Source organism: Tinamus guttatus, unplaced genomic scaffold (genome assembly GCF_059628265.1).
Source record: "Tinamus guttatus ecotype Peru unplaced genomic scaffold, ASM5962826v1 Tinamus_guttatus_pri_ptg000004l, whole genome shotgun sequence".
In the NCBI taxonomy this organism is placed as follows: Eukaryota; Metazoa; Chordata; class Aves; order Tinamiformes; family Tinamidae; genus Tinamus; species Tinamus guttatus.
The window spans coordinates 13,107,206-13,121,118 of record NW_028288538.1 but is presented as its reverse complement, the minus strand read 5'-3'; the positions used below and the strand labels follow the sequence as shown (position 1 = coordinate 13,121,118).

At 35.6% G+C, this 13,913-nt stretch overlaps 1 protein-coding gene across 3 annotated transcripts in view; it reads left to right on the top strand.

Moving 5' to 3' along the window:
* The window catches only part of ZNF280D (zinc finger protein 280D), a 41,046-nt gene that overhangs the window by 8,385 nt on the left and 18,748 nt on the right, over positions 1-13,913 (top strand). For all 3 annotated transcript variants that reach the window (XM_088519673.1, XM_088519683.1, XM_088519677.1), the window contains 3 exons: positions 4,983-5,100; positions 12,331-12,440; positions 13,640-13,869. In XM_088519673.1, coding sequence (XP_088375799.1) covers positions 4,983-5,100; positions 12,331-12,440; positions 13,640-13,869 — 458 coding nt within the window. The remainder of the gene's footprint in view (positions 1-4,982; positions 5,101-12,330; positions 12,441-13,639; positions 13,870-13,913) is intronic.

The following is a 13,913-nucleotide window of genomic DNA, read 5'->3' as shown; positions in this document are numbered from 1 at the left end:
ATTCTGTTAAAACACACAGTAGCTATTACTTTTGAATAAATTAAAAAGGAACATACTGGCTTGCTTAGTTTGAAGAGCTGGACTAGAATATAAACCAGTTTTACATAAACTGTAGGGGTTCTAGCACCATAAACTTGCACTGAGTTAAAAATACATTTGAAAATATTTATTTACATATTTATACTAGATCTAAAATGTCACAGATTCAAGGAGGATAACTTTGTTTAGTATCAGGAATTATATTAAATGAAACTCTTACACATAAGAAATCTTAACAAAATTCTCCACAAACATTCAAATCTTTATTTTGCTTAGGAGCAGATTAAATTTCACAGATTTTTGTTTTTGCTCAAAGAAAAATGGTGGAAAAACTATAGTTTGCATTTTGCCTTTTAAGTAATTTTTCATTTTTTTTCTGTCTGACTCTTACAGTGACTTTCTTGTGTGTGGTGGTTCTGTTTTGTTTTGGCTTTAGGGAATGTTATAGTGGTAGCTACTTAGCTATTTTAGCTTTTTGGTTTGCTTGGCAGTTGTAGTGAAACAGATAAGGAGGAATTAAAACTTGCAGAGTTAGTAAATTAAACACTTCTATAGCATATTTATTTTCTTTGGACAGTCCAAGGGAAATGTGCATGTAGATCGTGGGTCATAGGCGTTCATGGAGAACTAGCAAATCACAGAATCATAACTTTCAGCTAGAGTACAGCTTTTCTTGTCCTTGCTATGGGTATTTTAGAGAAAGAAAGAAGATAATTTTACTTGCATGAAACAAGTGTCTAAGGACTGCAAAGTTGAATCACTGTCCGATTCATCAGGAAGAACTCATACTTTCCAGTTTTGAATCTTCAATAGGTGCTTAAGTGACTTACAAAGACAAATTTGGGATATGTCTGGTAAAGTGGGTTAGCTAAATCAGTGTTTTGTTCACTATAGTTAAAAGGCCTAGAATAATGATATAGTCAAAATGCTAGACATCACTAGGATATTCAGACTGCCTGTTGAGTCCTCTTGTAATCTACTGTTATAAAACAGGCCAAGTGATAGCGAAAGACCTGTTATACCACAGTGTATATGTATATTTAAAGTTTGAATTTTTATCTTTAAATTTTTACTCATGACTTAATATGCTTTATTAAATCCTTGATGCTAAAAGGAGATCCTCCAAAACAGTGCTAGGATGTCTTGCGGAGTCTTTGCTACAGAAATAGCCTCCCTTATTCCTGGCTTACTTCTCTTGTGTGTACATTCCGTTTTTGTTGGGATAGATCAAGTTGTTAGTGGCCTTTTCGTTGATCATCTAGGAAAACGTTATAGACTTAATTATACTTTTTGGGGGAATTCAACTGCCTTCAGTCTATGCAGCTTGGATGTAACTCATCAAGACAGTAATCTTTCTTGGAAGGTTAAAGACAGTAAAAACATTGCTGATTTTTGAGGCTTTTTCTCATTCATCAAGTTTATTTTCAGCAGGAATGTCACAAATAAGAGTTGATCAGGTTTTATAGTTTTTCTGTTTTTGTTTGTTTGCTGAGCTTGTGGGCTCTTCTTGTTTATGTTTTTTGGCTGAGTGGAGCTACTTGAAGTTGTTGCAGCCTGAAATATGGCTGTTAAGGGGCAGAGCCTTAACAAAATCAAAAAAAAAGGGGGGGGGAGGGGGCTCTTTAATCACTTTTCAGTTTTGTGTGTCTCTGGCTTTATTCTAGGTTACACCAGCTGGCATCCTTTCCTGGGAGTTCTGCTGCAGCCATGTTCTCTGGCCTCATAAAACCTTTCACAAATGGAATTGTCATACTACGTGTTTCTTTACAGTGTTAACATATTGATGTGACTTTCATGAGCTTTTCAGTTTTTGAATTCTCCTGAATATGGGCTTTAGATTTCATTCTTGACATAATCAAGAAGGCTTGATTTCATTTAGGAAGATTTTTGTTTGTTTTCTTCCCTAAAACACTTAAATGTTTCATTTCTTCAATTGAGTCTTTCATGATTCAGAATCGTGTTTCTGATTTCATTCTTATCTATAATAACTTGCTTTTTGCTGTTGTTTTTGTATTGTTTCGGCCACTTGCTTCTTGACAGTGTTAGACTTTTTGTGAGCAAAGGTGTTTGTTTCATCCCTGGTGCATGTGTGGGTGTTTGTTTTTTTTAAAATCAGGATAAGATAGGATAGTTCAGCTTCTTGGGCTGAGTTTTGTGCATATGCATTTTTTTTAAAATGATGTTTGATTTTTACCTCATTTACTGTTTGTATTACATGTATGCTAGCATTGTTTTGGGTCACTTTATTGCTTTAGAACTCCTTAGACCCTTTGTTTTTCTTCCTGTTTTGTATCGGTGTGTTTCTGCTGTAGCCTTTCTGTCACGTGTTTTATTTTGTACACCTTTTTGTTTCTTCCCAACCTGATTGCTGTCAAAGGCAAAGGCTTCAAATCAGATTTTCAGAGAAATATAGAAATGTTTGATATCCCTTCAAATTTCCCCAGGTTGAAACTTATTTTTAATTTTTTTTGTGATGTAATGATCACAGAATCACAGAACAGCTGAGGTTGGAAGGGATTTCTGGGGATCACCTAGTCCAACTTTCTGCTCAAACCTCCTTACATTCTTAGTATGGTGGGTGGTTTTTTATTTTTTATTATTTTTTTTCTAATCCTAGGATGCGAAAGTGTTTTTTTCTGGGAACTCATTTCTTTGGATCACCAACTTGGTCGAAAAGGATATTTCCTCTATTTCGTAATGTGTATGTCTGTAGTTTATCTCTTGTCAATGCTTTGTATTCCAGTTTTATCTGTGAAATACACCTTGCCTATCACAGTCTGGATTGATTGACCTGGTATAAGTCTAATTTTTGTGTGCTTGTTGTCTGCTTGTTGCAGACTAACTCAGTTCCAAAACCTGAGCTGAATTTGACTTTGGTGGTACTGTATATATGAGTCCTTATTGAGAGCAACTGCTGTTGTATGCAGTAGCATAGGGCCATCCTCTTATTCACACATTAGTTCTCAGAGAAAATATTTTCTATACATCAGGACTCAGAACACTCCTCTGTTGTCTTCTTCCCTCTCTGTCCCTGCCTTAAAGCTACTCGCTCAAGTTGGCCAAACTTCAGCATCCTGTTCTATGTAGCTGTTTTGGGAGTGCCTACATCCAATGCTGTGCATTGTCCTAATTCCTCTGTGAGTGGATTTGATGGACAATGTGAATCACTGATTACCACTTTAGTTTCCACAATTGGAAAATCTAAGGATGCTCAGCATTAGCCTAATATGAGCAAAGAAATAATTGACTGTTAGTAATGTTTTTCATGTTATATTTTTTTCTCTCAACTGTGCTTGAACAGATCTATTTAATTTGGTGAGTCTGGATTAGATCATTCACCAGAGGAAAGAATGGTCCTTCATGGTGTTAAGATTCTTCAACATGTTTAAGGCCTTACAGGGTGTCAATTGAAGAGATTTATGACAAAAAGAGGGGATGGGAAGAGGCATCTTAACTTGTTCATTTTTTTGGCACTGAGTCAGATCATCACAGCTGTATTTGTTTTGTGCACATTTTAGACTTTTTCCAGCAAAGTCAGTCAATGTAGCAGTTAAAATGTAATAATTTTCATGGCAATGTTTTCAAGTGAGTTGGCAAAATTATGAATGGGAAGAGATTGATCTTTACAGCAAAAGGTTTTTGGGCTTTGTTTCAGTGATAGATGAATGACAAAGTGTGTGTTTTGAGTGACACATTTCTTGTAAGAAAGTGGAGTTACTTTTAATCTAGCTTTTCATTTCACAGTACAGCTTTATGAGGAAAAAGCAATTAGACTATTTTGCAGTATAAAAGCCATGTGCCAACATTTTACATATCATACCTTAATGTTAAAAATAGAACATGGTTATCATATTTTCCTCAGCTAATTATTGCTGCTGGTGACGATATTTCATGTTCCAGATTGTTTTTGTTAGAAGGGATGGCCACTTGAAATGTAAGCAGTACTGCTGCATCTTGGAAAGGGTTTCCCTTACTCCATGCCCCATCTTCAAATATCTGTAAAGAGACGTGATTCCAACTTCTTTTTCTTTTTTCTCCAAGTATGACCTATTGAGTGATCGATAATGAAAGGGTGTGGTTCTAAAAATTGAGTATTGTAGCCAGGAAACATGGACTCTTTCACCTGCCCCCCACCCCTTACAAGTAGTACTAGAAGAGCAATTGAAAGCGAATGAGTTGCCTGTCCTCGAAGATGCTTAAGGCATCGCCCAGCAGGCTTCGCGTATCTTGTACTGACTGAAGTTAGCTGTGCCTTAAGAAGGGAGTTGGGTTGTGTAATTTCCAGAAGTCCTTTGTAATTATTCTCGGATTCTATACTAAGAGGGGAAAAAACAGTGACATCACAAATGCAAGTACCATTCCCAGTCAATGTACTATTAAAAGTTATGTTTATGCTTGACTAGAATTTGATTGGTCTAGTTTCATACTTTGAGAAGCTTCTGCTTCTGTCAAGTTTATGCTACTTTTGTTTGGAGTTTTGCTTTCTCATCCTTTTAGACACAGTTAGCTGTTGCACAAGAGTGGCAGGTGAGTGCCTGAGATGAGGTTGAAGGAGGAAAGTATTACAATTGTTTTTGAAAAATGATCCATGTATAATTTGAAGAAGCATCACTGTTTTGAACAGAAATAATTAAAATCAGTGGTTCAAAAGGTTTAATAATTTCATAAATGAACTTTTTCAGTTCAGGGGTCCTGTGGGTGTTCTCACTTTTCTGACATACAGCTGTGACTAAATTAACAACCACTGATAAGAATTACAAACTTCTTAAATTGTCAAAAGAAACTATATATTTGGGGGAGGCTATAGCTTACTTATCTACAGAGAAGTACTTGTGAATACTTTTAAGCAAGCATACAATGTTTTAAAAATAAACCCTTTGAAGCCAACAAGTAAGAAATGTTAAACCTCAAATCTCTTTTCCCTCTTGAAAATATCTTATTAGGATTATATTATGGATTCTCCACCAGCTGCACCAGATGATACATCTGGTATACTGTTCGGTGTGAGACAGAACTCGGGAGTTCCACAGTACGAGACTGGGCCAGCAGTGAATGTGACAGGTGGGTATAACTATAGTGGTTGAATCTGTTAAGAGAAAGAAACAGTGTAATGTCATTTAACTGTAGTGTAGATCCTTGGGTTACAATTTTTAATAGGATCTCTAGAACATAGTATAACTACTTCCCCACACACGCTGTATGTAACTGTTTAACATTTAAGAAGATAAACTTTAGAGCCTTGCGTTGTTGGACTTGGGTCTTCAGCATTTAGATGGACTAATATCAGCAGATATCTTTTTGTAATATTTACTTTGATGGAAAAAATAATGTCGAATCCACTGTAACCCTTTTGACAAACAAAGGCTTATTTTCAGTATATCCACTACTCTGGTACATTCCAGTGAATGGGAATTTCTCTGTTGGTGAGAGAACAGCACCAGAAGAGCTTCCTGAATCTGCAGAGTGGATTCCCTGTGATGGTCACCATAGCTTCCTAACTGCTGTATAGATAGCAGTTGGAGTAGATGGGATGGAAATGATCCTGTCTGAGAAAGAGGGAAGGGACAAGAATACTGTTGTTTGACAGCCATTGAAATATTTTTTTGTTGTTCTCTTAGTTTGTTTTCTGATTAGGTAGATTGGACTTCAGCAGAAACTATTTAACCTACTTAAAAAAAAAAAAAAAAAAAAAAGGAGGCAAAAAAAAATCCTGATCATAGCAGATGAAGTAGATAACATTTAAAGCATGCAGTATATTCTAAGCAGGTTATAACTTGAAACTTCCTGTATCCTTTGTGAAGGATTACACGTTACTAACAAGCGACTAGAATCATTTCATTATTCTTATTTTGTGAGGTAACAGGCCATACTAACAGGTTATATAAATAAAATAATCACTGATGTGGTTATTTCAAGTCTAAAGGTCAGGCATTCCCTCCATCTTCTGATTAATAAAGGGTTGGTCATGTATTTCCATATATGTCCAACTATTTTATGATCCAAATACTATCTTATTTGAATAAATAGCTTTCTGAAAAGTAAATAAAGGTTTGATTTATTGCAGATGGCTCAGTAGTCCAGACCTAATTCTTCAAAGCACTGGTATTTATTTATTTTTTTCAAGTTAGAAGGACTAATATTAGAACTCTTACTCTAAAAGTGAACTTTAGATGCCTGTCCTTTTCCACAAAAACACATTTCCGCAAAAATTAAAAGCATCAAGATTGTAATTCAAGATGTCGTAAGTATGCTCTATTTAGCCTCCATCTGTGTTGGTAAGATAGCTATTGGATTTGGAAATGAATAAAAAAGTTTAAAATTGAAGGTTCAAACAGAAGTGTCTTGTAGTTCTCTGAAACAGAAGTCAGGCACTATTTCATTACACTGCAGTAAGTATCTGCATGACTTGGCTTGCATGATTATGTTGTGTAAGCCACTTAGGTTCAGTGGTTTGTATGTTCCAGTGCCTACTTGCAGTAGTGTTCTGCTTTTAACTCCCATGCAGCACTGTGAGCTCAAGAGGGTGTGGAATGTGCTCATTAAAGCAGAAGTGTTGGGGAACTGGCTTGCAATACTCTGCAAGACAATTCACTTCTGTAGTTGAAGTCATTTTAAAAAAAAAAAGTTAGTGCTTCACAGCGTCAGTCTTGATGGCTGGACATTTCCCTAGGTCTAAGAACTAGAAAATGATTGGCATTAGCCAAGCATTTTGTTAGGTTCTTAAACGTCAGTAAGAAGTTAAACATGGGTAATTCCGTTTTTATGAGCACTGGAGGATGTGTGTGAAATTCCTGTGTGCTTTCTGAGAATGTTTTAGGGTTGCTGTCCCATAGACTTCTGCAATTTGGATGAACCAGGTAGTGCTGTGAAGAACTCTGTGTTGTTCAGAGGTGAATATAATGTATATGTGCATTCATAGTACTAGATTCGTGGGAGTTGCTGGCACTGTGATATGACACTAAACAACAGTTTTTGATTGCTGCTTTGCCCAGAGTCCTTGAGTACCTGGCATTCCTGATCATTTCAGTTGTCCAGCTTGCTGGGGAGATATTCTGAAACATCAGAGGTCTGAGAATTTTTGTGTCCAGGCATCAACCTAGAGAAACATTTTGTAGAGATGCATCAGTGGGAACCTGACTGTGCTTTCCTGCATCTTTGTCCAGAAGATTTCTTTGGCAAAGCTAGGATCATGTAGGAATTTGAGCAGTTCCGAAGGAAAAATTGGAATTAAATTTGAAACAGGTGACAGCAGCACACTGAATATTTGATACTGAAATATTGAGTATTTAAGTTTCTGTTGGAAACTTCAGAATGTCAAAACCCCAAGAAGTTATAAATCATCCTGATCTGGGAGTGTTTTCTAATAGAGAGAATCTTCATGCTAATAATAAAATTTAATAATCTCGTGATGTTAAAGTTGCTCACAAAGGTGTAACCTATAATACTGTAAAATGTCTTTTAACCTAAGACAGATTTTTCCAGGTTTTTTAACACATCTTTTTGTTAACCAATTGAAAAAATTTCAAGCACATTTACTGAGCTAAATACTTTCTGTTAAAAATTCTAAGAACATGCATTTATATAACAGAACAATGTGTTGTAAATGGAAATAGTTTATGTGTTAAGGTATTTATGTTACTTAAAAGGACATCTAATGAAAAATTCTTGTATTTGCAATTGACTGATTTAACCATGTTAGCATTTTCATTAATAATACATAATTCAGAATGAAATCTGTGTTCTTAATTCATATTTTATGTTGGCACAAATCTAAAATGATTCATTTTAGCCAGTGGAGGCAATGCAAACTGACTTTGAACAGAAACAAGCAAATAAAAAGAGCAAACAAAAATATTCAATTGAAATAGAGATCACAGTGGATGACACACCAATTAATTCATTTGTTACTGGCGTAACTAATAATCATTGTTTTAGACAAGGTATTTCAAACTTTGCAAATGGCTAGGTAATTACAACTTCAGGTTCAAGAGAGCACTTTGAATGCCCTCTTCATGCCCTTGTGCTTAGTTCATTGCCAGCCTTGAGGATCATAGTTCCCTTCAGCTGGATTTGCAAACAAATGATTAATTTCTTTAAATTTCGTAAATATGATAACCCACTAAGTATATGTGTGTGTTTATATACATGTGTATACATGTGTGTTTACAAGTATATATACCTGAAAAATCCAGGCATATGTATGATGGCTTTTGTCTTGCTAGAATTCCTTGGCTGTGAGATGTAGAAATGTTGTATATCAACTAGGTATTAAATAATATCTGAAATTATTTTCATTTTTTATCAGGGCATGTATTCAAATGCTATTTTTTGAACAAGCAACAGAATTCAAATGCAAATGTGTGTATGCTGTGCTACTATCAGGATAACTTCTGGAAGAGCAAACTTACTAGAAAGTTAGCTCTATGTGCTGAAATATGTAAATAACGTAAATATGTACACACCTTTATAAAATATTTTCCCTAATACTTCTACATATATAAGGCATGCTGTGTTTTCTTTGCCTTTGTGGACTGAAAGGTGCGTGGTGGGTGGGGGCGGACCCTGTATCTGGCCTGTTTGCTAGGTTATGGGTATTACTGGGTGAAAACAACCATGGGGCAGGTGCCTTTGTCACTGGTTTTGGTTTCTCCATCCTAAGCGAACTAGGAGCACTTCTGTGTGACACATTCTCTCTCATTGTTGGTGAGACTTTTGCAGGTAAGACTAAGAACAGTTAAGTTCTTCATTGCACTCAAGGAAGCCATTGAACAGGTAGATGGTTGAGGGAGAATGTAGAAGGCTGTCCTTAGGTCATATCTTTCTGTCTGGAAATAATCTTCCAAGAGTCACCAAAGTTTACTCTGGCCTTGTTATATTTTTATCTGTGATTATAAGAAACTTACAAGGCATGTGCTGGCATTTAAGACTTATTGGCATGCAGCTCTGATCTCTGATTTACATGAAGATTGATCTTGATTGAGATATATTGCTACAAGATTCTCTACTGCAAGAGTAATCTTACAGTGACAAGAGATGTTGGTTTCAGGACAAGATGAAGCAAAATCTGGTTAGGCATGTTTTATCAGGTACTGAACCAGGGTGAAATTTCAGTTTTTAAATATTTCCCTTAAAAATAAAAAACTACAAACAATAAGTGAATTCATTCCCTTTCAGAGAAGAGTAAGTCCATATGCTGTAATAGGTCATTACAAATCACAGTCCTATTTTCATTTGGTATGTTTTACATACCCCTAAAGTCTCAGATGTTTGTTAAATAAAAATAGGCTAAAAGAGAATGAGAATTAAGACCAAAAAAGGAGAACTTTTCAGCAGAAAGACAGCGGTAGATCCGAAAAGTGGGCATTGAAGAAAACAGCTGCTTAACTTTACTGTGCAATAATCTTCTCTGAGGTAAGTATGGGCCAAAATATAAGTAGGCCAAAAATTGTAGAAAGTTTTCAGATAGTCCTAGTATAATGAGTGGCTAGTGGGGGGAGTCTCTTACCTTTTTCTATTCTACTCACCTTAGAATACCTGAATACCTTAGCATACCTGAGTTGGCTATAGTTTTCTCAACTTCTCCCTCATGTAATAGACCATTTAGAGCTTAACTTATTAAGACTTGGCCATCCTTTAAAGTACAGGTATCATTAAGGTTTTCATAATATACTTTGGGGGAGGGAATGAGGTTCTTTTTCATTCTGCCCTACAGAGGTTTAGTGGGTTGTTTTTGTATCTAAGTGTCCTGCTACTTCTAACAGCAACTCTAACTCCAAAAAAGGCCAAGGTTGGTGCCTGATGAGGTGGGTGCTGGAAGCAATTTCACTGTTTTGTGTGCAGTTAGCTCTCCAACAGTAACTCCATCAAAGATTCATCTCCAAAAATTGGATCAAATGGTCTTGTTATCAATCTATGTAACTGTTTTATGGAAAAAGCTAGCAGTCATTATAATGTTTAAGTTGGTCAGAATTATTAATGCTATAAAGACAGTATAAATTAATAAATCTGCTTTTTATTATGCATTAAAATAAAAAAGTGTATGCAGGAATATATATAGCTTTACAAATTAAAATGCCTAGCAGTTTTGTATATGCAGACTTAAGACCTGTGTTTTTTCGTTGTGTGCAATGCTATAAAGCAGTAGTTAACTTGTTTAGAAGCTGTGAATGTACATGCATGCAAGAAATGATCATTTTTAGTTCAGACTTTATGTATCAAAGAATTGAGTAGAGAGTTGATGCTTTAAAAAAAAACTAAGAAAAAAACAGCATTGCAAGAATTCTGAGACTGCAGAATTTATTGACTACTCTGAGATAATAGGAAAAAAAAATTAGGAATGGGGACATAAGAACAGGAGCCCAGAATGGGCTCCTTGTAGATATGCAGAAGTTGACTGGGCAAAGTATTGAGTATTCTGGTCAAGTTGGGCTTGCTTTGTGTGGGAAGTTGGTCAGGAACATCTCCACAGGCCCCTTCCAACCTAAATTATTCTGTGATTCTGTCCCTGAAACAAGTATGGCAAAGTGTGTTTTGTTGTTTTTTTTTTTTTTTCCCTCCCCAGTAGTGTTTCTGAATTGGTTTAAAATAGCGATGGAAAGGGAAGAGAGAAGTTTGAGATTCAGGAGGCTCTGAAGGTATTTCTTCTACAGGATAGGTAGTCTCCTGGACATTTCCAGCTACTTTCTAACCTACCACATTAATATTGAAATAAGAAGTTACCTGTGGAGTGTTGAATTTCTTGACTGCAGCTCTTCTCCCACTAGGCTCTCCCTTAGCAACCAGAAAGCAGGAGGTAAAGCATTCAGTCTTGCATCAAGAAAATTGACTTCAGGCTGTGTTGGACAATATAGGTCTTATGTTGCAGCCTGTAATAGACAAACAATAGCCAGAATGTTTTGGTAACAAAGGAATAGATGATATTCACTGAGAATTTGATTTAATGAGTTTTCCCAAGTGGTCCCATTGCTAACATACAAAACTTAGAATCCATCACTAAGGCCTCACAGAACAGATCTTGAGGCAGAACCTGTTTTCTTCAAACTTAGGTTTCCCTTAGCTGTAATTTGCCAAAATGTTTTATGAAGTGTGATAGTAAAGACTTGAGCACTGTTGTGAGATCTCTTTTGCATGGTCATCCACTTGTGAGAGGCTTTTTGCTTGATCATAATTCTTGGCAATAATATTATCCTTAAGAAAAAATGCTGCCTGATCCATGTCTACCTCATGGACTACATAAGATTTTTTTTTTTAATGACAAAATTTGAGGTTGTAACATGGTCATCTTTTCATGCCTATGCTTATTTATCCACTTGTTACAAAGCAGATGTGTTTGTATATTTCTTTATTACATTTTTTTCATAATGTGACAGTGTACAGTTGACCCTGTGGTTGGTTGAGATGTTATTCTGCTCTTCCTGTGTTTAATCTTACCTAGCCTGAAGTCCTGCAGATTTGTGGATGACTTAAATGCAAGAGAATTTCATAAGCAAAAGTATCTCTTTTTCTCATACTTTTCTTTATTTTTTTTTGGAGATGGGGTGGGGAGGGCAGCAAAGGAGTGAGGAGAAGGAAAGGCACTTAGAGAAAACTAGAAACCTGAGTCTATTTATTAAAGTTTGAGCTAATGCAAATTTGGTGTCCTTTTATTTTTTTTTTCCCTTTCCATAGATATTAATCATCTTCTGTTGCTAAGAAAAATATTATTTCCTTTCATCAATGGGGATAATTATTTAGAGGTTTTCCAAAGATAGCTTTGTTCAACAGGAATGTTTAACTGGACAGTCGTAAGTTTCAGCTCCTGCCCAGAGATATTCTCATTATTGAGAACCATACAGTGAAATTCCTTTCCAAAACCAGTTATTGTGAACCCTATTGTGATGATCATCAGTTCATGTCATGGAGGAACTTTTGCATGTTCCTGTGAGAACTGAAGCTCTTTAAAATCGCCAGATCTGGCCTATGCTGGGGGAACAAGGGGAGGGCAGAACTAATGCTTTATATTTGTCTGACATGTTTCTTTTACCGCCTCACATTTTTTCTCTTTTGATTCTAAAACTTTGTGAAAGTTTTGTTTATAGGCATTTGCCTTTTTATAGGCAAAAGGGATGAACTTGAACTTGAAAAAAATAAGATTAGCTAGAAAATAGTTGTAAAATTGTTTGTCTACCTCTACCATGCGTCATCATGGTTCTCATTTTAAATAGTATGTTTTATTAGAATAGTAAATACAAATAAATCAGTTATTATTCTGCTTGTGACTTCTGAAGCTTAATTTGTTCTATTTTTTTACAGGTACAAATACTGCATCAAGCAACATGAAAAATGGAGGACCTTTTCCACGAGCTTGTCCAAAGTGCAATATTCACTTCAATCTTATGGATCCTTTAAAAAATCATATGAAGGTAAAATGTTTGAGTGCTGATAAACATAATGACAAAGTTTGATGAACTTCTCATTGTGAAAAAGTGCCCTGTCTCAAAGTTTGCCTTTTGGCTATCATCACCCAGGGTCCAAATGCTAAACCTCTCTACAGTCACAGAGAGGAAGTATGTTTTTTACATGACTTTGGCATTATTTTTTAAATGAATTGGGGCATAATTGCTGAATATACATGATTTATCTCTAACACAGCAGTTAGTTCTAGAACCTTTGGCCAGTTTCAGGTGTATTTGGTGAAGGTGTAATGCTTACTGGTTCAAGTGTAATAGACAATCCACGTTTTTGATTGCTATTCAGGCAAAGACCTCACTGTAAACTTATTTCTGTTCCTTGGTAGGTCATTTGGTAGCTAGAGAAGGTTACTCAGCAGAAAAAAAAAAAGGTAGTTCATTCGTCAAGCATTGTGAGAAGCAAAGCTTTCAGAAGCTAAGTATTACGTGTTCTGCTTATGGAATTACTTGTTTTTGTTTCTAGGCTCAAAAAATATTTTAATTGCTTGGCAAAGATTAATGCAATTCTCAGGTGTATGTCTTCCATTTCAGGGAATTTCATTCTCTACATGAGTTTCTTGATACTTTTTAAGTGTTTTCCATGTTATAGCAATTAGATTTATAAGCATTATATAAACTTTCAGGTAAGAGTTGAACAACATGTCTTGTGTGACTTTAAATTGCAGATTTCTTTTCCAATGCTGGAAGAAACTTCTGCAGTCTACAATGAATGTCCTTCCCAAAGGAATAAGATAAAACTTCTCAAGAAGTTCTCAGTGAATCTAACCTACGAGCAATATACATGTAGAAAAGCTATGTTTCTTCCTCATTATTAAATTTAAATCAAGTATACATTTTTTCTAATCAGTAAGGCACCACTTAGCAACAATGGTTTTCTGATTTGTGGCTTAAACTTGGATTATGAGGATAATGCCTTTCCAGCGTTAAAAAAAAATATGTAGTGTTTATTGCCTAAACACCGCTAAAGATCAGTTATAGTTCAAAAGATGCATGAGAATAGGGATCAAGTCAGATTGTGTCAGACTAATTGGAATGGAGCTTTACATGTAGCCTTGCTTAGCCAATTTTCAAAACATTGTCATTATTGGTGCATTTTGATAAGAGAGACTCATCCTTCTTTCCCTCTCTCTCCTCCTCCCCATTCCACCCAGTATTGTTGTCCAGATATGATAAATAACTTTTTCCCGGGAGTGGACAAAACTGAATGTTCAAGCACAACAAGCAAAATTGCTGAATCTGAGAAAGGAAAACTGATTATGCTAGTTAATGACTTCTATTATGGGAAACATGAAGGTGATATCCAGCAGGTACAACAGGAGCAGAAGACTCATACAACTTTTAAGTGCTTCAGTTGCCTGAAAGTTCTTAAAAATAACATAAGGTATTTGAAGTCTCTTATGATTGCTAATAGCTATAAGATAATGT